The 26,493-nt window shown below is 36.0% G+C and overlaps 2 protein-coding genes across 9 annotated transcripts in view; both read left to right on the top strand.

Annotated features, from left to right (window-relative positions):
* The first annotated feature begins 7,015 nt into the window (after positions 1–7,015).
* Positions 7,016–10,789, top strand: LOC140743370 (uncharacterized). The gene is made up of 4 exons (XM_073074553.1): positions 7,016–7,711; positions 8,597–8,687; positions 9,121–9,181; positions 9,366–10,789. Exons 2-4 carry the CDS (start codon positions 8,622–8,624, stop codon positions 9,659–9,661), a joined length of 423 nt encoding a protein of 140 aa, XP_072930654.1. The 5' UTR covers positions 7,016–7,711; positions 8,597–8,621; the 3' UTR covers positions 9,662–10,789.
* Positions 10,790–11,608: 819 nt separating this feature from the next.
* The window catches only part of LOC140743371 (DENN domain-containing protein 1A), a 39,483-nt gene continuing 24,598 nt past the window's right edge, over positions 11,609–26,493 (top strand). For all 8 annotated transcript variants that reach the window (XM_073074554.1, XM_073074561.1, XM_073074556.1 and 5 more), the window contains exons 1-8: positions 11,609–11,889; positions 14,907–15,062; positions 16,684–16,821; positions 20,147–20,330; positions 21,820–22,077; positions 22,449–22,550; positions 24,938–25,050; positions 26,377–26,485. In XM_073074554.1, the coding sequence (XP_072930655.1) occupies positions 11,873–11,889; positions 14,907–15,062; positions 16,684–16,821; positions 20,147–20,330; positions 21,820–22,077; positions 22,449–22,550; positions 24,938–25,050; positions 26,377–26,485 (1,077 nt within the window). In that variant the 5' untranslated portion in view covers positions 11,609–11,872. The remainder of the gene's footprint in view (positions 11,890–14,906; positions 15,063–16,683; positions 16,822–20,146; positions 20,331–21,819; positions 22,078–22,448; positions 22,551–24,937; positions 25,051–26,376; positions 26,486–26,493) is intronic.

The raw sequence follows: 26,493 nt of genomic DNA on the forward strand, positions 1-26,493 counted from the left end.
TAATTAATAAAATCTTTTTTTTCGTCATTGTGTACCTAAATTGGTCAAGCTTTCTTTAGAAACATACATTTAAATTCTTATTCATCACCAACCCCTTACTGGCCACTGCTGGGCACGGGTCTCCTCTCATAATCAGTAGGATTAGACCATAGTCCACAGCGCTGGCCAAGTGCGAATTGGTAGACTTCACATACCTTTGAGATTTCTCAAAACTTTTCTACAACTTCAAAGATTTTTTAAACTCTAATTAGTGGACTGAAACTTTCTTTAAAATATAAGTTTCATGTAGGATACAATAATTATTATTTACACTATTCCATAGGAACCGGCCATGTTATATGGGGCCTTACATACAGTGGTTCTTTCCAGGGTCTCTGGCTGGGCGCTTAGAGCTCCCATTCTTGCCGCCCGCAACTCCAGAAGTCCCCCTTTAGTCTCGTACGACAGGCAGGGGATACTGTAGCCCTGTTCTAGCCCAAAATTTTAATCCAAGGTCTATGTGTCTACCACATCACCATCGCTAATCCACGCATAACCACAACCACACCCCACGGCAGGACAAAACGTTGGCACGCAGTGTGTCTAAAGTAGTTGCGATGTACCTAATCAGTAAACCAAAATGTAGGCCAATTTGAATAAACTTACGCATTATCATATATGAAATTTGCACTCGTCCACATTGTCTGAATAGATTGGATCTGCGCGTTACTAATAATTGGCCAAGTGCAAGTCAAACCCGCACGTAGAGGGTTCCGTACGACCAAAATTTTCATTTTTTTAAATTTCTAGTATTTAGCCATTAAAGTACACACATTGTGAAAATTTGAACTGTCTACCTCTAACGGTTCAAAAATGGCGTTTAAGGGCGTTTAATAGGGGATGGAACTTTATTTTAAAAACCGTTAATTTGGAAACAAAGGATATAAAAAATGGTAATTGGCTTTCTGGTTGGGAATGAACTTTAAATAATGAATTTCTAATAATAATGAACTGGTAATAAATGAACTTTTCGAACACCATTTATGGAAAATCTACCCTTAAGAGGGTATAATAGGGGTAGAAACTGCGTTTAGAAGTCCGCAGATTTTGAAGCAAAGTCTATGAAAATTGGTATTTTGCTTTCTGATTGGAACTTTATTTTATAATCCGTTAATTTGGAAGCAACCGCTATGAAAAATTATCATTGGACTCAATGAAGCATCTGAGTCACTGTTTTTTTTAGATCAACCCTTAAGACGGCTGCTATTCGATATTTTTCAAACTAATTTTTGAACCGTTAGAGGTAGACAGTTCAAATTTTCACAATGTGTGTACTTTAATGGCTAAATACTAGAAATTTAAAAAAATGAAAATTTTGGTCGTACGGAACCCTCTACGTGCGGGTTTGACTTGCACTTGGCCAATTATTAGTAACGCGCAGATCCAATCTATTCAGACAATGTGGACGAGTGCAAATTTCATATATGATAATGCGTAAGTTTATTCAAATTGGCCTACATTTTGGTTTACTGATTAGGTACATCGCAACTACTTTAGACACACTGCGTGCCAACGTTTTGTCCTGCCGTGGGGTGTGGTTGTGGTTATGCGTGGATTAGCGATGGTGATGTGGTAGACACATAGACCTTGGATTAAAATTTTGGGCTAGAACAGGGCTACAGTATCCCCTGCCTGTCGTACGAGACTAAAGGGGGACTTCTGGAGTTGCGGGCGGCAAGAATGGGAGCTCTAAGCGCCCAGCCAGAGACCCTGGAAAGAACCACTGTATGTAAGGCCCCATATAACATGGCCGGTTCCTATGGAATAGTGTAAATAATAATTATTGTATCCTACATGAAACTTATATTTTAAAGAAAGTTTCAGTCCACTAATTAGAGTTTAAAAAATCTTTGAAGTTGTAGAAAAGTTTGGAGAAATCTCAAAGGTATGTGAAGTCTACCAATTCGCACTTGGCCAGCGCTGTGGACTATGGTCTAATCCTACTGATTATGAGAGGAGACCCGTGCCCAGCAGTGGCCAGTAAGGGGTTGGTGATGAATAAGAATTTAAATGTATGTTTCTAAAGAAAGCTTGACCAATTTAGGTACACAATGACGAAAAAAAAGATTTTATTAATTAAATATTAATGCTACTTTATAGTTAAAATTGTTAAAGGTACAAATTTACGATTACAGTTATTTGTATGTCATATCATATTTTTTTACGCGGGCGAAGCCGCGGGTTCTGCTAGTCTACTATAAAATTAACTTTAAGGAAAAAAAGCTTATTATAATGTAAATCAGTACTTAAATGATAAATCCGCATGGTATGACAACTCCAGCTCTAACATCAATAATTACCATATATATCTGGTCTTCCCGATCGCCTAGTCCGCATCGTGGCTTCCTACCTTCAGGACAGAACCTTCCGCTTCAGGCACGAAGGTGTCCTTTTATCTCCACGCCCCATAACAGCCGGAGTCCCTCAAGGCTCAGTGATCGCTCCTACTTTATTCATATCGTACTCCAACGATATTCCCATCCCTAAAAATGGTGTGCAACTTTCACTCTTCGCCGATGACACCGCTCTTTACATCCAAGGGCAAAAGGAGTCAGCTATCCTCACCAAACTCCAACGCTCGGTCAACGAGTTAGGAGATTGATTTAGGAAATGGCGCATCGAAGTCAATGCGGAGAAAAGCTCCGCAATGCGCTTCGATCACAAACGCAGGCGCATACTCGACCTGCCCTCCGTCAAATTACTAGGGGCCCCCATTCCATGGAGGCCCACAGTAAAATACCTAGGAGTAACCCTAGACCCGTGCCTCACCTTTAGAGCCCACGTCACCAAGGTCACCCATACCGCCCGCTCTTACATGAGCCGCCTTAACTCCATGATTGGTAGACACAGCAAGTTGTCAGCCAGAAATAAGCGAACGCTGTATAAGGTTTGCATTCGACCGGTGTTAACTTACGCCTCTCCAGTCTTCGCTCACGCGAATCCCAACATCATAGACAAGCTCCAGGTCATACAAAATCTCTTTTGTCGTCGGGCTCTTAATGCCCCCTGGTACGTCAGGAACGCCGACCTACACCGTGACCTGGAGCTCGCTCCCATTCAACAAGTCCTCAAACAATTCTCTGAAGCGTTCTTCACCCGCACAGAAAATCATCCTAACCCTTTAATTAAGGGTGCAGCGGATTACGTTGCCCCTCTGCCTACTCGTCACAACTGCCGCCGGCCAAGAAATATCTTGACCGACGCTCGTAACAAACTCTCCTTGGATCTGGAGAATCTTCTGGCCGCCCACAGGGGCGAACCACATTCCGGTGATAATCGTCTTCCCGACGATGTTAGTCGTATTCATGATACGTTGACACCTTCAGTGTCAACTACCTAGCGGTCGCTCTCTATGGAGCGCCGCTAGCGCCTCTCGTTCCACAACGAGAGGTCGCCATCCGATGGCGGTTGTACGTTCCCCTTGGACGAAGCTTTTAAGGAGAGTTTTTAGTGGGTTGGTTCTCCCTTCAGGAGGTCCTTTCACGAGCCCCACATGACGAAGGCACCGGCCGTCGGGGCCTGTAAGTTCTTGGATGCATTTTTACTCCTCCCTCTCCGCAGTGGGTTAGCCCAGTTTTCCACCTATTCGCTCAAAAAAAAATCATAAAGTTATCAGTCGCTTATCAGATGTTGACCTGTACACATTCCACTACCTGCGTTCATTATTTCGACGACATCATGGATACAACACCGGAATAGAGCGCTCAAGTTGTTGCGATGTTGCAACAGGGCCTTAAGCAGCGTTCAATTGCTCGACAGTTTTGTTTGTCGCAATCTGCTGTTTCAAGAGTTTACAGACGCTTTCAAGAGACTGGCGGCTTTTTTCGGAGACCAAAAATCAGCAATTATCGTTGCATTTCCGCCGTTTACGATGGATTAATTGTATCAACGGCACTTTGAAATCGCCATTTGAACGGCGTTGATGTGGAACAAGAGCTCTGACAAGTACGCGGAGTAACTGTCAGTGAGTGAACAGTAAGAAAACACCTGAGAGAAGCCAACCTCACTCCAAAATGGGCTGCCAAGGACCCCAAATTGGCCTCAAGACACCAGCAAGCTCGACTTCAATTTGCTCGGTAGCGTCACTATTGGAGCATCGACCAATGGCGCTCTGTCCTGTCCACTGACGAATGCAGAATGTGTTTGCATGACAATGACAGGATATATCAGGTCTACAGGCGTCTAGGAGAATGGTTTGCGCAGTGCTGTTTCAATGAAACAGTTGCCTAAAGGGGCGGTTCTTGTATGATGTGGCCCGGGATTCCTTTTGACGAAAAAACGTAGCTCGTTTTCGTGCCTGCAGGAGACCGAGGAGGAGGACTGACTGCTGACCTATACATCATAGATGTTCTCTCGGATCATGTCGTTCCGTATGCCAGGTTCATTGGGGATAAATTTATGTTAATGCATGATAATGCCCGGTGTCACACTGTACGTGTCACTAGGGAATTCCTCAATGAAGTCGGTATACCGACGGTGGACTGGCCTGCGCTCAGCCCAGACATGAATCCGATTGAGAATTTGTGGGATTTATTGTAACGAAACGTTCGGACCAGAAATCCGGCTCCTTCAAACGTTCGCGAGGTCCAAAGCGCATTATTAGAGGAGTGGGAGGCTATGCCCCAAGCCACTATAAAAAATGGTCTGTTCGATGGCAAATCAAATGCAATCAGTTATTAAGGCAAGGGGAGGTAACACCCGATATTAATTAAACCAACTCAATAATTTTAAAATGTTCGTAATGTCCTTTATTTCACTTCAACCACATCAATCCCTTTGGTAAAATTTCCTTTTTTCCTGCACTTTGGCTAAGATTATTTAAAAAAAAATAACTACCGTACAGATTTCCATGAAACAGATGTCATTGGAAAGCTAGGTTTTTAAGCTTTAAAAAAAATAATTTTGTAAGAAATTACATCTGGCGTTTTCAAATGCAGCGGCTCTGAATGCGAGCTTGGAGAGTGAGTCGATTCGCTTGCAGCCGAGTGTAGTATTAACATAAAAAAATTAAAAAATATATATCTGGATGTGTTATTGTCGAATTGAAGCAACCCAAAACAGCACAATATAGTCTACAACTTTTCTTCGCCATATTATTATTGAAACAAAAAAATATACTGCTTACAAAACCGTCACATCACCCGCTCGTCACTGTGGCACAATCACGACTGTTCGTGTACCAAGTAGAATTGTGTAGCTCGCGAGTGAGTGATATAAAAGATATATATCTTCACCAAAGAGCTAATCACTCATCAACTCCGACGGATTTGAATTATATCTTTATATCCGCATCACATGGTTTAGTTCACAGATTCAAACGATTCCGGATATAAGATCTTCTTCAACTCAACAGTGTTATACTAGCTCGCGAGTGAGCGATGAGTCAAATGAGCGACTGACTGAGAGTGAGTAGTGAGCCTGATTCGAGTCAAATGCGTTGATTGAGATATATAACAGTTACGGTTACGTATTAAACACTAAATTAAAATATTTTATTGCTAAGAACATGGAAACCGGGATATACAAATAGCGTTGGCTGTGATAATTCATATATAATTTCTTGTCAGTTTTGTATTAATTATAGGAATCAAAAATGTTGTCAAAACATTTTGATCTGATTCTCTGATATACTGATATAAAATGTCGCGTATCTTTACAGAGCTACTGAGCTAAAGTGAGCTATTGAGCTAAAAGAGTGATATATATCACTGAGTTCAAAAGATATATATCACTCTTTTCACTTTAGTGATACATTTTGCGCAACTCTAGTACCAAGTGAGTACCGACCTCGAGGCGCGTAGGTAGGTATAACTTGCGTTTCGTGCATTTGTATGAAAATAGAATACTGTTAGAGATATTTGTACTGTGATTTTAGTGATCACACAAAGCGTTATACACAGCTTCTAAACTATTCCTCCAAATTACATACTTTAAAGAGCAAATTTTATCGATAATAGATGCATGTTTTTTTATTAAATAATTTCTGAAACGTGTGCCAACTATTAGCATTTCTGAAGTGTTTGCCAAGATAGGAATTCGATGAATAATCAGTTTTTCAATTTAATCGATATTTACTAAGTAATTATAACAAAATATAATTATATTGCAATAAAAAAATGTTTCTTGATAAAAACTCTATCTATGAGTGAAAACTGCATCAAAATACGTTCAATCGTTTTCGAAATAACCGTTAAAACTTTTGGCTAGGCCTACAATCACCACATCAACCACTTTAAAGGACCTCATATATGTATGAGGTTCGCTGGATTAGGGAGGTCCATCAGGGAGTTATATTAATGATCAACAGGATTCGTTTAAAAAAATCCCATTGTAACAATTTATAGCCTAAAGCCTTCCGAAAAATTTAAAACATATTTAAAAAGATATTCAAATTGAACCAGTAGTTAGTTACTGCCAGAGATCTGTTCCTGTAGTACCGGGACCAGAATAGGGCTACGGTAACCCCTGCCTGTCGTAAGAGGCGACTAAAAGGGGCTTCCGGGGTTGCGGGCGGCAAGATTGGGAGCTCAAGCCGTCCAGCAAGCGACCCCGGGAAGGACAGCGGTTTGTGTGATCGCATATCGCTGTAATCACCAGGGGATGTGAGAGGAGCGTAAATTAGGGCAGAGCCCGATAGAAGGGCATCGCGTTAGGAGGACTCCGGTTGTGTTCCGTTGGAGATCCCGGAGTTCTCCACCTAACGCTGAGGACGGCCACCGGGGGGTTTTAGTGCAGTAAAAATCCCACATAACCCGGCGTCACTCCCATGGCGTCGGGTACCTTTTGAAGGATTCCCCCTCGTCAACAAAAAAAAATAAAGGTACTTCCAGAGATTAGCGCGTTCAACCAAACAATTTTTTCAGCTTTAATATTAGTATAGATTTATACTTGGTAAACAAAAACTACTTACTTTTTTATAATATAGGAGTAGCAGACGAGGATGCACTCCACCTGATAGAAAGTGGCTACTTCCGCCCATGGACATCTTTAATCAGACCCAGATAGGACTAGATATTCCTATCTGAGGTCGACCACAGATGCGCCGCTACCCCTAGAGACTAAGCTGGAACGCCTCAGAAAAGTACTTATTTAGTTTTTCTTTGCGTAGTACCTATATTTTCTTCAATTGGTTACCTACTTTAAATTATTCACTACATAATAAAACTACGAAATCCTACTAACATAAATTAACTCTTTGTTAACCGATACCGACTTCATTATCATCTCATCAGGTAACCATTTCGTTACCCTTTCCAAAACGTCTATACTTAGGTACATAGGTACCTAAGTATCGACGTTCTACATCTGTTTGTGCAGAATATTTGCCGCATGAGGGTGCTACGAGGGTGCGCCCCTCTGTCCTCGCGTCGTCTAGTACGCCGTAATAAACAAATAAGTACCTATATCATTGCCCATATGTCATCGTTTTTAGTTCGCAATTTGGCCGAGCTATGCTCTCGCTGGTTCGTGAACCGTGCGCGTGTTTCGTCCCTAGGGTTCATTGCGCAGGTGCAAGCGTATCTAGGTCGCACATTTGCTCACGCAGGTCATTCAATATCCCATTTATATTGATAGGTTCAGTATCCCGTCATCGTGCCTGCAACTCCGGTGCATCATACGCGTGACTTGGATATTTGGCCAGAGACCAGCCTAATCGAAGTATCGTCGAAACGTAAGTAAACGTTAAGGCTTATAATCGCATATCAATTTCTCTGATTTCCTGTTGTAGTTGCCTTACAGTAGCCGCGACTTTCAAGGGACGCTATATTTAGTGTAAGTACCTAATTGTAATTATACGTGTTTATGTACATACTATTTTTAAACAATAACAATAATTAATGAAAGGAGTGAAAATAGAAAATATGTTTTTAGAAAGTATAAATAGATCATTTATTCATAATTTACATACATAGATATGTAATTTGCTGAAATTTTGAAACATAATAGACTGCTTAGGTACCTACAACATGTTATTATTATTTATACCTATGGTTTCTTAACTTCGCAAGCAACAGTTGTCACGCGAAGAAAAATCTATTGTTTACTTACTTTGACCTGATATATGGTTGAGGACGCCGATATTTTTGTAAAGTAACTTGGTCTTTGTGGAATGTGAGAAGCGTTTTGGTGGGATATACAAAATATTAATTTAAAGGGCACAGTAATAAAGCAAATTGATAGATATTTAATTGAACATTCAAAACATTTTTGCATTAGATAGTTATCTCGCTCATCAGCTCATCGCCAACACCCGTGTAAAGTAAGGTTAAGTGACGCAGGACGCTAACTCGCTAAAGATAGAGGCGTACTATGGAGATACATAAACTCGATATTTTAATATTGCTTATCCTTACTTATATAAATTTTTAGGTCGGTGTAAAAACGATATTCTTTTCGTCAACCCGAAATGGTATCTTCGGTTCTGTGTAGGTAGGATACTTATTTATGTACTTAGATACATTGTAATTAAGGATGTGTTAACAGGATAGATTACTAGATTTGCACTAATGTCTATAACTAATGATTATTAGACTAAACGCGTCTTTTTTCTTTTCAGGAAGCGTCTATTGACTGATAGCGTCATGTTGGAAAATAACCCAATGGGGTCTCGCCGCCGCCGTCGGTTCTACCATCGCTGTGGTGTCGTGGTAAATATTGATTTAGTTTGGTATATAAAGTAAATTACAAGTAGGTACAGCGCAGACATTACTAAGACGAAGTACGACACACCTAATATTTTCTTATAGTTGGGATATTCTTTAAATTAAGATGTACACTAGAAATTAAACAGTTGTTTCTGAAAAATAAAAGAAATAGCAACAAGTAGAATCGACTTCAGTACACAATGTAAAAATATATATACCTACATGTTGGTTAGGTACATACTTCTGAAGTCGAAGCTTATGATAGACATAGTTTACCTGTGTCGTAATCTAGCGATATAAGTGCCGTGTAACAATATATTTAAAAATAAGTATTTTTTAAGCGCAGACTTCATAAGTATATGTACGCTTCATGCTTCAATCTATTTATGCGTGTTTAGATTTTTAGATATATGTTAAAACATTCATATCTTTGCAGCCACTTCCCGGTGATCAAATCAATGAATTCGTTGAAGTACCCAGCGGCTTCTTTACCAACGGTACGTAGTACACTACAACTGTTTTGGTTTTGATTTAAGTACTTAACAATATAACTACCTGTAAACGGATATATATAATAATAAATGTTAGTTACGTGGAAAGTGTTATTTTTCATAAAAGTAATGTGAGCATATAATTCATTATTAGTTATCTTATTCTAACATATATCGATTATTTTTGCAGAAGAGCCCGGGACGAGCAACGACTTTTATGATCCTAAAATCCATACCAACGTCATTAACATCTCTGCGCTGTTCTACCGTCTTTTGGATATCGTCAACAAGATGATCGCTTTAGCTGAAGCTAAGGAGCGAAACGGAAAAGACGAGGATGATGACACTTCTGAATCTGATGACGATCAGAATAAAACTGACAATGATATCGACATCGATGTCGAGCCTGACACCGATAATGAGGAAGAGGCCGAGGATGAAAATGAGGTCGAAAATGAGCCTGAGACTGATATGCAAACTAATTAATCATAAGCACGGCCTAACATTGGGTATAGCGAGAGGACCAATCCCATCTAGGTATCAAGTGACAAAGAGCCCTAAAGAGTCAAATACGAACATCAATGATTAATAAAAATAATGTTAGGAACTTTTTAGATAAGTGGCAAAATTAACATATCCCTATAATAACAGGCGATATCTGTTTAAGCAAAATAATAGCATAACACCGAAAAAAAAATTCAATTTAAAATATGAGGCGCTCAAAGACAATTTCGCTCTACCCTAATGTACCTCTTGATGTTAGCTACCTATTAGTATTTTTATATTAAATTTGGTAGGTAGGTATATCTATCGTTTCAGAAATGTATTTCAATAAAATAGTTAATCAATCATCAAATCAATCAAAAAAAACAATGGGACAATTGAGTCTATTTGACATATACTTAACTCTACTATTAATAAAAAATAATGTTCGTATTTGTATGCGGAATTTAGCTCTTGATGTTACTATTTCTTATATTCTATACCTACTTTTGTAATCACACACCTCTTTCTGCCTCAACAGCGGCGTTAAGCGCTGCTGTATTATGGTTTAAAGAGAGACATTTTTTTCAAAGGCGTTACAGCTTAGTCCTCTGGGGTAGCGGCGCATCTGTGGCAGGTAGGAATATCTAATCCTATCTGTGGTTTATTACAGATGGGCGGCAGCAGCCACTTACCATCAGGTGGACTGCATGGTCATCCGCTACTCCTATATTATAAAAAAAAAATATAAGTTATAATAACTTAATATGGCTAATAATCTATAATATATTTTTTTTACATTTGAAAGAACTGTGTGAAATATAAGATTGAGGACATATCTATTGAATGTTTCTAGTAATAAAAATGAATGTATCTAAAAAATATATTTTTTTAAGTAAGCGAGGGTGACCAAATCCGAAAGTTTGATAAATAAATAAAAAATGCTCCCACGCACTCTACAATGAAAATAATGTACAATCAACGCATTTTAAAAAAATCACCTTGTATACTTACCTACCTATCTACTAACTACCTATCTACTTGTAATATTTTAATCATCATACAAGTTGTACACTATCTACTAAATTACCTTCTTGATGTATCTAATGAAAATATAATTATACTGAATGACCACTGTGTTTACATTTCTACGATTTAAATGCTCCCTCGATAACGCTGATGCAATTTGTCGGTAACGATGTATGCACATTAATGACGTCATATCACACCCTGAGTGCACGCACCGTGCTGCTGCCTTTTTCAGCCTCTTTTTTGTTTCGTGTAAAGACTTGTAAAAACGTTTTGTATATGATACGATCGCTGTAAATGCACTTTTCTTTAGATTACATTTTACTACCAAGTCCATAACTTGAGCTTACAAGACTATCAAAATAATGAAAGAATTATTTGGGCAGACAGCAGAATATTAAGTGTAAGTTTCCAGACATTCACGTATTATTCTATTTCGTAGATATTTGAAACATTTGCATATTAAAAAATCTTTATAGCGTAGAGGATACGAAGAAAGTTGTGTGCAAAGTCATATAATCACAATGCAATAAAACATTTTGCAATGAGACATAAATACTACACATAACTAATAAAATTGCTTATAGTCATTCAGTATAATTACAACGAGGGGACACTCACATTTGTTTTAATAATAATATTACTTATTTCCTTGATAATAAGATAGATTTATTTATTTACAACACCAACATATTAATATCCAGCTATGCTTGTTTATAGTAAATATTGTTTGTTGAGTTGATACAAAAGTACTGTTGCGTGTATATTGTATATTACCAATAATAAATTGTAGTTTATTATATTTTTATAGTACAAATCATTTTTCATTTGAGTAAAAGCAAATAATATGATTTTGTTTATATTGAACGCAGCAGCATGAATAATATTTTTGTCTGTGGTAATATTTTCCTTCCAGCGTGAGTGAGTGAAGTGAAGTGGTGGTTTGTGAGATTTTTTAAGAGAAATACACGAAAAAAAAAGATTGACTGACTCAATAACACAGTCTTTCATAACAGCTTTCAACAGTGGATACGCTGAAATATTTTTGAAAAAATGGTTGCCACGACCCGAGAGTGATATTCTATGGCTTGCGATGTTTCATAATATGTGTGTTTTGCGATAAGTTACTTTCAAATAATTGCTGTGTAAGATGTGATCAAAATTACGAAGGGTCGAGGTCCAGACATGGGTTCCAGACTAAGGTAACATTTTATTTATTATTAGGTATTTTTAACTATTTATTAACCACTTTGAACCTCGTATGGCGCTTAGCAGACCACTTGTTTTTACGGAATTTATTTACATGTTGCCAAATCATCTAACCTTATTGGTCGTACACTATTTTATAACATTCAGATACTTATTGAAATTTAATTTTGATCCTTTCTTTTATTTACATTTGTAATTTGGCGTTCTTGTATTTTATAAGCCATATTTGGTAATTTATACAGCTCATACTGCAAGAAGTCGAGGTATCTTGTCTTACATGTGTCAAACTGTCAATACAAAGCCCAATACGGTTTCTAATAATAATTAATATGTAAAGACTATTGATAATTATCTAATATGTAATCTAATCTTACCATAATACACCAACTTCGCAACTGTATGTTGTTTTATGATTTAAAACAAGATGTGTTTTGGTCCATTGCAATAATGTTAATTGTTATAATGATTACTCATTACCCACTAAGATTCTTAAAAGCCAACATTTTATTAATCCCTTACAATAGTATGTCTAGATCTATCATTAACTAAATAGATAGTTTAGTATACTGCCCAGATCCTTATTCAATAAGCAACAATTAAAAATTACATTTATGTTTTACAATCTTGTGCAGTAGTGGTATTATCCGAGGTGTTTCAACTTTGTCCTCAAGAGTAGCGGTGAATGTGTGGCTGACTTCAGGTAGGACTTTAGTCTTATCTGTCGTTGATTTCATATGTTGATGGGTGGCAGTCATGACTTACCGTCAGATGGACTGTATGCTTATTTGCTACTTGTATAATAAAAAAAACTTTATAAAACTATTTTGAGGGCTATATGCCATCCATATGGTTGTATATTGTATTATGTTATTATTGAATAATTTTATGAGAGACAATTACTTAAAGATGTTATGGATATGGTTAACAACCTAGCAATGTTTGATTGATCTGTTATAAATAAAATTAAATGACAAAGTGTTCTAATCATGGCATTCTGTTTACTTCCTCAGGAGTAATAAATAAAGGTATCATAGTTCATCATGTACATATTATAATTATGTATTATTTTTGGGTATATTGCATTTTGGAATTAAATCAGAACTTATAGTTTATAATTATAATAGTAAATATTTGGGTACCTTCCCGCACAAATATGCGAGGTAGGTAATCTTTTGAGGTGTATCAAATTTAACAATACAATTGCTTGATTTTTATTTAATGAAATAATATTCAATAAAAAATCAAGCAATTCTATTAGTTGTTATACACAATCGTAGCTTAGGTACATCAGACATCTCTGGTCTAAAGGCAAACTTATATTGTGATCATTTGATTGAATGCGGTGACAATTGATTCATGTAATAATTGAATGCTGAGTTGCTTCAGCTCAAACTGTTGTTGATAAAAAAACATGTGGGTGGTAACAGAACAACTTATTGGCTATTACTCATTAACGTGATAATGACATTGTGAGATAAGGGATGTCATCATTGAATATGTTTATATGATGGTTTAAAACTTTAAAATGAAACAACAATTATTTCATATGTGTACAGGATATTTTAGTTTGGATCATTAACAACCCATTAAAGTGCCATTGTGGAGCATAGGTCTCGTATCAAAACTTTTTTGGGATAATATGAGGAACTCCATAAACTTTTCAAATACATAGAAAGTTTATAGAAATCTTAATTTGTGTGTGTTTTAATGGCAATAATTTAGACTTAGTTAAATTGTTGCTTAAAAAAGCTGCTGAAAATTCCCTTATAGATGTTAATTACAAGATGCCAGTCCAATCCCATCAACATTTTTTATGAAATGATTCACAAAATCATATTATTAAAAGAATTATCTTTTTATGCAATAGAAGTAGCAAACTAGCATGGAATAAATATGCCCCTAAACATCTGTGATCAACAACAAACAAGGACTGAAGATCTACAAGATGAGGTGATGCCAGAAATAGCTTAACACACAGCTTATGCCCTTTAAACCCCAGCCCAAGCTACTATGCATTTTAAACTCCTTGTTATTATTTTAAATTTCAATAACTTGTGTCTATATCGGACTTCTCTTCCATTACATTCAAATAATTATTTCATTGCCACCATGATGAGTAAAATATTAGGCAAATTATTAAGCTATACTTCATTATTAAACAACAGACATAGAATTACCATAAAGATCTATTTATATAATAGTGCTGGATTTGTGTTCATGTATAATATATATAATAATAAGTAATAAAATAATAAAAATATTTCTATATTATATCACTAAACTCGTAAGCACAAGATGGTCATCTTGTTTCAGTCATCGCACATGTATTGTACACTTATTATATTTGGCATTGCTATATGACAGAAGTCCTTATTTCATCCTTGTATGTTTAGAATCAGTTATTTGGCCTTTGTTTATTTGCTAGTGCCCCTTAAAATCAATAAACAATTTGTGTTTTATATGTAATTTCTTCTTTCTTTGAGAATAATACATGTACATTCCCCAATTTTTGCTAGAAACACCACCGCGCTCCGCTAGCTCTTTAGTCTACACAAAGGTGTGTTATAGTTTGAGAAACACTGCTATAATATGGTCTTGATAATAAGTTCAGAATGAAATAATGTTACCTATAGCTATGATGATAGCACTCAAGTGCCAGTTTTTGCCATAATATGGACTCTATCAGTTTTCATGGGACAAGAAACAGACTGACATGCTATTCCAAGTAATATTTATACATTAAACTCTTGGTACTATATAGAATAAAGTTATGCAATACAATAAGGTCTATACTGCATAATTTAAACATGGGAGAATAGTTGACACACCTATCCTTTATCAGTCTTAAACTGTACCTGGCCGTGCATACTGGCTCATAGGTGTTTACATTTTGAGGCTAAACTTATATCTCTTTATCATGGCATATTGCGGGTGAATTTTGTTTCTCAATATAAGAGTCCTTTTCTCAATTATAAATTTCACTTAGTAATTTTCATTTTTTTCTTTTCAGAGACACTGTACGCTTCTTATTCGAATTATTTTGTGAAGTATCACCTGGTGATCATACAAAGGAACCTTACATAGTGAGAAAATACCCAGATGCATACAAAAACGAGGAGGAGTTGAAAAATGTGCCCAAATTTACCTTTCCGTGCCAACTAGATAAGTAAGTATGCTCTTTATTATTTCTTCTACCTGGTACTTGGCATTAGATTTTCATTATCCTCGGTGATTTGATTCTTGCAACATAACATGTATGCGATGCTGCAAGAATCTATACATCTATTTCTGCCTAATGAAAAATGGCGTTCTAAGGGCGTTCATTAAGGAATTATTTAAGAAATTAAATCAAAAATGATCTTTTACTTAGTAAAATATATAGTTCAGTCATATTATAGTCGTCACAATTTAATAGGCCCATTTTGACACATGCCATCCTAATGTCATTAAAGTTTTGAACTAACTTTGTGTGAACGTACAACACGTAATTGGAAAGTCAAATACTTCTAAATTTACAATAACACAATAATTAAAAAAAATACTAATTAATAAAATTTATAAATTTTATTACACATTTAAATTCAGTTAAAATGTGTCCAAAAACTAATTTATTTCGTATTAAGTCGTTGCAATGTTTTATCAGTCGGATAATTTCAAAGGTTCAAAGGAATGATAGGAGTATGATAACATCAATGTAATCAAGGACATCACTGTAATGTCACTGTAATCAAGGATATTTATGAGATTGGATGATGTGGTTCTATAATATTGATAATAGACATCGGATTATAATGCACTATCAAAAATCCAAAATATGCATGCAAGTATGCACTATAAAGAACGAAATATGCATCTTTAGGGCAAAACATGCACTATCAAATGACAGTTTATTCATAAGTTTTACGTTTATTACGCAAATTGATATAGGCTATCCAGTCAATGGTCAAGTCTTTAGTCAATGACATTACGGTCAAGTTTTACGAAATCACGGACACAACAAATCACGAATTATTTATTATTTTTACCATACTTAGATGACACCCATATTATTATGTTATCGAAATGTGCACATTATAAATACAATTTTTTTAACAAGTGACTGAAAACAATTATCAAAAAGCAATATTGGGAATAATACACCTTAATTAAACCTATTTTTTTTACTTTTCGGAATTTCTGAAAAATCATTGTCTTCGTCATCTTAACTTTTATGTAACTTTCATGTAATACTTATGGTAAGATTAAATATTGTATGGTTTTAATATGGGATGATGAATTACTACGACGTTAGAATTATACTAGGTTGAATATGCCCCCCTAACAACTGTTTACTTATTAGACGGGAAGTGATTCTAATGGGGCGTCACTAACTGTAATCTAACAGTTATGAACCATATAAACAACACGCTGAACATGTAACTACTGATACATGCACTATCAATGAAAAAGTACTAAAATATGTAATAACGCCAAAAAATAGTTTTATGCATTTGCATATGCAATACATATAATCCGATGTCTATTGATAATAATCGTCTATTGATAATAATGTTAAAGTCATATTAAGTATATTTGAAATAAACTGGTATATAAGGTGTTCATGACTTTTCTATGGAATTATCGTTATACGAGTAAACATTTTCAAACAATTCATTAACTACTGGAATATTCAGGAGATTTGCATGACTATGTTGAATACAATGCAAAAGAGCTAAAAATTAATTCAAGGAATAGTTTAATGGTTTAGCCCAAACCTATTCAAAAAATGTTATTTTGTTTGTTTTTAGCACATTCGTTCAACACTACTCATTTGTATTGACATCTGTGGACTCCAAGTATACATTCTGCTTTTGCCGTTACGACCCCAGAGCCAACACTGCATTGGTGTTGTTGTCACATCTACCATGGCACGATATCTTTTACAAGTAAGTCATTTACAATCATTAATTCAATAATTGCTTGTGTAGCGTAGATTTTATTACCAATGTAAGATGATCCATTGTTTCATCTTGAATTGATAGTTTATAAACACTGGTATCATCTTACATTGGTAAAAGCTTCGTGACTATACCTTAGGATCAATTCGCACAGCCTTTTATATCCTACTTATCACAAACTATTTAAATTAGGGTTAATTTAAGGTATAACACTACAGCCTTCAATATATTTACATACATCTAAATAATTGTATTTCATATATCACTACTCAGCTCTTCACTGGGGCAAGTAGACCATTAGTGTAATAGGAGACGTCAATTGCCATTTGCGATATATCAAAAATTATGGTACTTTAGGCAATGTGAACATGGCAATGTTGTTTGGCAAATGTCTGTATTGTTCTGTGCTCTTGGTTCAGCCCCATGAGATGAAATGGTTTACTTGACAATCTTTAACAAGTTTAACTGATTAGGGTCAGTTAACTTAATGTCGTGTACTCCCGTTCTCTCAAAATATGTTTCATTCTGATCTGAAAGGATGTCACGTTCGGATCAGATAATCATAAGGTACCTACAGTTATTGTAACCGGTTCGGTTACAACAACTAGTGCACTATTCTCTGAATAGGGTGAGCTGAGCGACAATAGCCAAGCGTTTCCTGTGTGTGACGTTCAACGATTTGCCAGCGTGGTCCTCATCCGATAAATATTTATGATTATTTGTGGGGCATTTGATGAGATGAGTGATTGTTTATAAAACCAATTGATTTCAAAAATCTAAACCATGTACTCGTACATAGTTGCCAAGTTAATGCTAGATTTGCAGATAATTTTACTTTTATGTATATGGTACGAAACGTTACTTCGTTTATTATAAAACGAAGTATTGGTCAAATTCCAAAAAGTAAAATTGAAAACAAAGACTTAATACCAAGAAAAACATGAATTACAAGGTTTGGGGTATAAATTACGATAAATATAGATAAGAGCTGTATTTAAAATGTTTCAAATGGTTCAATTTGCTCAATAAATATGGGGTGCAGGACGTGCTAAGGAATAATACATACATAGATACGCTGGAAACACATTTCTCCTTTATAGTAGGGTAATAATATAAAACACATTACGCTATTTTTATGAGATGGCTATGATAGAGCGCTTCTACAGTTTTACGTATAAATATATTTGGGTAACGTTTTTACATAATTATAAATCAAAGAGAAAGCAACTTCAATGTCAATGATTCAGTACGAGCACTGATTGCCCAACGAATAATACTTGAGTCACAGAACATAGGTGTTGTAATGCTGGCGTATATATGATGACGATCCTCGGAATTTCAATTAAATTAGAATTACATAACCCCATAAAAGAATATGTTAGATCCGTATTCTTTTATATCCGTAAGCAATTTGATTTTGTGAAAGGTGGTAGAGCCAGTATGTTTCGACCGGGGAGGTACCCCTTTCAGTTTCCTGGCTGACTTTTTTTTTTATAATATAGGAGTAGCAGACGAGCATGCAGTCCACCTGATGGTAAGTGGCTACTGCCGCCCATGGACATCTGTAATCAACCTCAGATAGGATTAGATATTCCTACCTGAGGTCGGCCACAGATGCGCCGCTACCCCTGAGGACTAAGCTGGAACGCCTCGGAAAAGTATTTCTCCCTTACCACACCCTTCAAACCGGAACACAGCAGCGCCTAACACTGCTGTTATTAGGTATAAATAGGTGTGGCGGTGGTGCCGCCGGAGTCGAACCACAAAGGGTTCTACCACCTTCAAAGGGTAAGGGTTCTACCACCTGACTTACATATGACGCGACCATCTTAGTCCTCAGAAGTGGCAATGTATCTGTGAACGGCTTTAGATAGAATCTGTTCTATATGGAGTTCATCACAGATCGTCATGAACGGCAAGACGATTCACGGATGTGTTGTACGAGGGAGTCACTAACACTAGAATATAGACCTTTCCTCTCGAATCACGATAACATTTGCACTCTGATTGGAAGTAGTGAAATATTACAGGCATTCTTTTGACCGTGTTGAATCGCTTAAAACAGTCTCATCACACTCTCTGACTAAGTTACAATAGGTAAATGTAATATCAGCTATATAATATCTGCTCCGGCAAAATTTCTTGAAATATCTTTGTGTTTCTGCTGCACATCGCAGTTGCTGCAATATTTAAGGCAATGCTTATTTTTGCAATATTTTTGTAAGCAAACGTATTTGCGAGTCTCATACCTATATGTCCCTAATATAAAGTATAATGTAAAAAATATAAAGTAAAGAAACGACGTAAGAACGATTAATAGAGTGGTCATAAATTATGTCTATTGAGAATCAATGGGCAGAATATTTCTATATGAACTTATTTTATACCAAACCTTGATTTTGTACATAATGCCTTATGTTTATTGCTAGTGCTCTCGGAAGAGGTTTGTTGAGCAAACAGCGAGCTAAGCGAAGCGTGGCATATGGATAGAAACATTATATTGTGCTTAGCCTAGCATATAGACCTCATAATAATTACACCGAAGGATCGGTTTGTGAACCCTAGATAGATAGCACACGACTAAAATTATTAAATATGATATTTTGTCTTAATTAATGATTGAAGATATCTTTTTGTTACGATATTATAACTGCAAGATCTTTATGTTTTATTATATTTATGTCGAATAGTTGCTTTGTCCTTGCGACAGAAATTGTCAATTGCATTCTCTTCGGGATTCTGTTCGAGAAGTAAATAAGAATATATATTTGATCTATTTCGATACGCCTGAATGCGACTAAGTATACGTGGTACTAATTTGGTTTTATGTGTGGAAGCCGCATTTGCGAAAACAAACCGATTTAATAAGTTGCAGTGCGTTTCAATTGCCAAAATTTTATATTACATTGCAGTGCATGTAAATGATGATGTTCATGGCAAATGTTCAGTTTTGTGCGTTCCAGCCACTTATCTTTCCAGGTTTAGTTATTTCAAGTTTTTATTAAGGTCGCATACACACACAGCAAGAGCGATGAATAAGGTTATGCCTCCTCTTAGACCTAACCTAACTAAACCTAACTAAACCTAACTGTCCCAAACATTGAACTAAAAAGTAAGAAAAAACAGAAACAGAAATTTTGATAAAATAGATTTTTAAATCAGTATTAAAACCAAACTAAACGTTTTATAAAAAAAAATATTTTGTAATATCAGTAATATTCATGAAAACCCATGTATTCAGTTCTACTAAAAACCTCGGATATAAGGCGATATAAGGAAAATTTACGAGACACCGCCCCATTCCATGTTTCAGATTGTTAAACTGCATAGCGAACCTCATCAACAGTCCGGAGAAGGCGGAGCTGACGTCGTTCCTGGAGACGTGCCGAATGCGCCCCCCGATGCCGGGGCACACGCTCCAGGTGAAGTACAACGCGGGCCACAATGTCTTCTCCTGCCAGAGTCCCGACAACAAGCTGCCGACTATACCGGAAAATGTGAGTTATAGATTTGTAGTATTTGAAGGTCGTAGAACGCTTTGTGGTTCGATTCCGGCGACACCACCGCCAAACCTATTTCTACCCAATAACAGCAGTGTTAGGCGCTGCTGTGTTCCGGTTTGAAGGGTGTGGTAAGGGAGACAGACTTTTCCGAGGCGTTCCAGCTTAGTCCTCAGGGGTAGCGGCGCATCTGTGGCCGACCTCAGGTGGGAACAACTGATCCTATCTGGGGTTGATTACATGTCCATGGGCGGCAGTAGCCACTTACCATCAGGTGGACTGTATGCAAGTCTGCTACTCCTATATTAAAAAAAAAGTATGTTTAAAGAATTCGATATTGATGGTGGCAGAATAGATAAATCTTAGTTTTGAATGTGGTGTTACATCTATTCGTGATGTTTTATGTTGCGATGACGTATGAAGGCTGTGGTAAGGCTATGCTTACTTATATGAGGTATTCATGCCTGTCCTTCAGGCGGAGTATTTAATTTGAAACATACTTCATGTTGCATTCGGAATTCAATTACTGTGTTAATGCACTATATCAGGTGAACTGCTTACATAATGTATCTATTACATCGAATAAAATGCATTACGTATTATGTAGTTTTAAAAGATATTTGTTTTAAAGATAAATTAAATTCATAAGTGTAAAATATACGTGAAGGTAAGTTTAGAAATTGAACCAATATTATGATGTCAATTTTACATGTCGGTTTCGTAAAAAATAACTGTCATCACACTTACCAACCGCCAAAAGTAGCACATAAATAAGGAAAATCGTTAATCCTGACGATCTTACGTTTAAAGACATTTGATGAGGCATCTTGATGAGGAGATCGGGAGAAAATTATTAAAATCGTGTGTTGTCATCGGTTCCTGATAAGTGTTCAAAATTTTAAATTAATCGGACCGTAAAAATGGGTAAAAATTGAGTTTAAAGATTCCTTTACACACATACATACAGGTCAAGCTAATAAAAGCGTGGCAAAAAATGTCACCATTGTTTTTGTCAATGTATAGTCCGCGCCAAACTGCTAGTCTGCTCCGAATATAAAAACGAGTCGCGTCGCAATAGCAAATTGTAGATATTAGCGGGATGAAGACAGCGCGGGACCCTCCTGGCACCCGCCCGCTACTCGCTCTCGCCCGCGGGTACATATCTGCGTTAGTGGGCCCGCACGTTACAGAGTATATGCTAACTAAACCTGCGCGCAACAAGTTCAGCGCGGACTAGCAATTTGGCGCGGACTATAACTAAAATTCCCGTGTCACAATGTTAGTTACCGTACTGCTTCGAAGCGGCTTTACCGATTTTCACCAAATTTTATATGCATATTCAGTCAGTCTGAGAATCGGCTACTATCTATTTTTCATACCTCTAAGTGATAAGGGTTGTTCACTCTTAACATTTTTTTATTTATATGGCAACACAACGTTTGCCGGGTCAGCTAGTAAATATATAAATCCAATTCTATTTCCCCAGTGCAATCTCACGGAGTACTTCAGCGCTATGGACGCGAAGTGCATGGCGGGGCTGTGGGCGGCGTTGCTCCACGAGCGTCGCGTCGCGATCGTCGCGTCGAAGCCGTCCCGCCTCTCCGCGTGCGTGCAAGCCGCGAACGCGACGCTCTTCCCGATGTCGTGGCAACACATATTCATACCGATACTACCGAAACATCTCGTCGACTACCTCCTGGCGCCCATGCCGTTCCTCATCGGCGTACCGAGAAGTGTTATGGAGGTATGTCGCTACGTGGAAATGGCTTATAACTCGTTAATTTAGGCTGTCGAGCTTTCTTGTATCAAAAACCGGTTATATTTGAGTAGCTAAAAACTATGATACAAATAAAGTGATAACCTGTAAGTATCGAACAGATATCAAAAAGCAGATTAAGCTAACATATAAGAATTCCCAACTTAGTTATTAGGGATAGCAACATTAACCGAATGAGCTTTGAAAGGACCCTCAATAATCTGGAACCATTTAGAGAGAGAGACTGGAGATTAACTTTACCTCATAATCGATTAATTTTTAAACTGTGTACATAAACTTGAGCAAATGTTATTAAATGTGTGGAATATTTGAAATGTATATAAATATTTCTGTTCCAGACCGTGCGTATGACAGAAGTGGGTGACGTGGTCGTGTTAGATGCTGATGCGAATGAACTGAGATCCCCATTCCATGATCTGGAAAGTCTTCCTCCTGATTTGGTGAGTATCTGTAACAATATTACTATAACTGGGTAATTTGGTGTTATTATTATCATACGTTATATTGTTATGTATATTTTATGTCAATATATATGAGCAATTTGTTTTTATTACGCTGTGAATGCTTCAGCAATTTAGCAATCTAAATTGTAGTTGGCACGCATGCTATGCCGTGGTGTAGACTTAAATTGGCCTCAGATATGCAACGTACAGATAAAGTGCACTATTTAGATTAAATTTTATAGGTGAACATACCTAAATCGTAAAAATAATTGTCTAGAAAAAACCTTATTTTATCAAGAAAAATGAAAACCTAAAAAGGGATAGCATAACTTAATAAAATTTATAATAAAGGTAATTTGTAGGTTTTATTTATGAAAACTTAATAGTAAATAAAATAAGCGATTGAAAACCGTCTAAATGTACCAAAGTCTGTTTAATTGCGCTCCTTATTCAATCCATCCAATGTTTACCTACAGTAATCCAAATTTGTTAATTTAGTATGAACAAATGGTTAAATGTAGTTTTTTGATATGCAAAACATTCTATAGATTGGTTAAAAAAAAAACAAATACGACATTTTATTTATTTTAAAATTCGATACGTATTTTATTTACACGTGTACCATTTTGCAATAAGTATTCTATCTGATCGCAAGTATTATTTATTCTTGATTTTAATATATATTTCTTTACACGTGTAACATTTTGCAATACATTCTATCTGATCGCAAGAAACTGATACAGTAAATACGTTATTTATGTTCGCTGACACCGGCCTCGACCTTCACGATTCACTAACGAGTCTCACTTGACACGCATATTGTTCGCCGGGGACCAGCTTCCCGCTAAACCGATGTTGAGTTATGATATACTATTTATAAAAATAACTCGTGTCGTCTTTGTTGTTCCTTCCTTTGGAACGTGCCTTATCTTCGTTTGTCTGGTTACAATGACTGAATGTCTGTGTCTATTTATCTCGTAAATCTATAGGTAATTTTTGGATTATGTAGAGGGTGGTTTGTTTTATGGTTTCTTCCTCTGACGTTGGAGTTGCACTAAGGCAATAAAATTGTCGGTTCTAATTAGATGAAAGGAGATGAATTGATTTCTGTCATAAAGTTAAATGAAAAGTTAGGCATACGTCTCACTTTTTGCAACTTATCTCATGGTTTTGATTAACTCATTACTGGTCACGGGTATCTGACAGAGCGAGAGGGGTTTAGTTCCTAGGCCATCGCTAGCCAAATGGGAATTCGTAAGCTTCCTACACCTTTCAGAATATTTTTGGAAACAATTCAGGCGTGCAGATTTCCACATGATGATTTTCTTCACAGTTAAAGCAAGTGATACTTAAATTCTAATTCTAATACTATAATTTTATACATTTTGAAAAAATATAAGTGCATGTCTGGGATTAACACCTCTGATACTTCGATTGAGAGACTGTGTTTCATCACTAGGCTATCACTGGTAAGGTCGTAGGGTGATAGAGCGTTTTGTAGAGAGTCATCTGAATAATTTGGTACATATAATAAAGATTCAGTTTTAATATTTGATTACTATTTTTGCGCTTTAATTATCTTAAATGACATCACAAATGTTTTTTCACGCATCTTCACATATGAAAATGTGTTCTGTAATTGTTGGTAAACAAGCGTCGTAAAGATAAACTAAAGTTTTGTCATAAAGTGTGTCGCAAACGCCGGAATATGACGTGGTGCATAACGCGGATTTCTGCTGCATCGTCAAAATCGACGACTCCTCCCGCCGCAACTTGATTATGTGCATACAACGTGATTGTGTACTTTACGTCCCTATTTAAATGTTAACGTTATAAGACGATATAAACATCGCGACTATGTTGAATTCAAAATGATATTTTGCCTTTAATTTACGAATTATGATGTGGTTAAATTATTGCTATTTAATTCTACGTTTTGCAGGCTATAATACTACTCGTACATTAATAGGCGAAAAATATTGTATGAAAGGTATTAAAATATATATTATTATGTTTTTATTTATTTTTGCGTAGAGCTAAAAATGCCTGGGTAGTGAGTAAAAGTATACCTTGTATGTTGTACCTCATACCGTTCTACACTATAAGCTAGAGTCAATTCGCCCTTGTAGATATTACACTTAAATAGAACCCTGACACTATATTATTATATCTTGTTGTATACTCAATTAAGTGAAATAAAAATGAATAATTAAAAATTAAATTTTAGCAACATTATCAAGTTTTCTCCGCTTGCTGAAAATCCTATATACTAGTTTAATATTCCCTAAATATCCTTTTATTGTAAAAGTATTAATCCTTTTCTCATATATAGGTATGTATAGAATTCCACAAATTCTATGTAACGCTTTTCTTTTTGTTTTCAGGTGGCAAATTTGAAAAAAGCTTTAAGTGATAAAAATGCTCTTGGGGACGCTGTATCTAGGGCGTTTCTACGCGCGCTAGTGTGTCTGATTGGAGGCTATCGCGATGCTATAAGGTAATAACAAATAAAATTATTAAAGGTTGTTATAAAAAAAAGCTCTAATTCCATAAGACCGCTATCTTAGATGATGAATTTAGAAATATCCTTGAAAAAATGTGTCTACATTACATAGAGTACTATAGTACATGTTTTTTTCGGTAGCGATGGACACTGTATGTCACTTATATTTATGAATATCTAAGATTATGTATTTATGAATAATTAAAAGGTTATTACAAGATGTTCTTAACAATCGCAATTGGAAAACCATGGTGGAGCAAGGTCTATACTTCCCCCAGTTTTGAGGACATCTATGTCCAGCAGAAGGGCTTAAAAAGAGCAGCCGACGTTTAATTAATAGTGATTAAAGAAAATAATAAAGGTTTAATATTCGTTAATTACACAGCGATGCAAATCATTCAATAAACACTCGAACTTTATACAGATGTCCTTTTAATTGATATAGTATATGTCCGCAATAAATACAATTGATATCTTTGTCCTCGAAACCAATCAATAGTAATAGACACTAGAACACCACTAGAATAAATTAGTTATGCATAGAAATTACTCGAAAGGGAATCATAGTCAATAAATTCTAACACTTAACATTATTTAGGCCTTGACACAATCAATTGCACCACATACAACGATGCAAAACACTTACATTTTGTACAGCTCAAAAACAATATTTACCGACGCAATAATAAGAGTTGTAATTATATTTCCAAATTTGATTTCACGGGTAAATAACGATTTTATATAAATTATAACGAGTATTCCCTCAGAGGTCGATTATGGACCTCAGTCATAAATTTACCAAATTTTTCGATTTCATTGATGACTCGGTGATTGATCACAGGCTCAAAGTCAATAGCTACCAAATAATATAAAAAACATAGATAGTCAGTTGACAAATAAAAGACACAACATACTGATTTGTTTTGCCTTTATTGGTTCGCAAATAGATTTATGGGTGTATTAGGCCATATGCAACGGACCAACTGATATTGTGTTTATAGTTTAGTGAATCAGATTTGATTCCAATTATGCTTTGTGTGTAGTCCTGTATGTAGAAATTTCGAACTCCTAGGGTACAAGTCTGAATGCTTTCATATTGTCTATGTCTGAGAAAAGACCCCTATCTAGATTGTAGGTCAGCAATGATAATTTTGAAACTTTGTGGGGCAAATAAATAATTCTCTCTGAAATTAGTGTATGTAAGCATAAATTATTTATGTGTCTAATGTTATTGGCGTTTTACATACGAAACGCCGTAGAGTTTCTATATTTTTTTCAGCTAATATTATATTATATCTATTGCATTTCTTTCTGTTTCAGAATCGAGAAAGGTCAACTAATAACATTCAATCCTGAGGCTTTTGTGAGGACACGAAAAAATATGCAACCATTTCTCAGAAAAATACTGCAATCGCAAATATTTCAACAAGTATGTAT

Source organism: Epargyreus clarus, unplaced genomic scaffold (assembly GCF_041222505.1).
Source record: "Epargyreus clarus isolate Ecla_fem2 unplaced genomic scaffold, WU_Ecla_fem_2.2 ptg000007l, whole genome shotgun sequence".
In the NCBI taxonomy this organism is placed as follows: Eukaryota; Metazoa; Arthropoda; class Insecta; order Lepidoptera; family Hesperiidae; genus Epargyreus; species Epargyreus clarus.

Excerpts from the sequence above, each read along its gene's own strand:
- LOC140743370 (XM_073074553.1), top strand. The coding sequence starts at position 8,622 with ATGTTGGAAAATAACCCAATGGGGTCTCGCCGCCGCCGTCGGTTCTAC. Across the intron at positions 8,688-9,120 it reads ACCATCGCTGTGGTGTCGTG|CCACTTCCCGGTGATCAAAT; the intron begins GTAAATATTGAT and ends ATATCTTTGCAG. Across the intron at positions 9,182-9,365 it reads CAGCGGCTTCTTTACCAACG|AAGAGCCCGGGACGAGCAAC; the intron begins GTACGTAGTACA and ends TTATTTTTGCAG.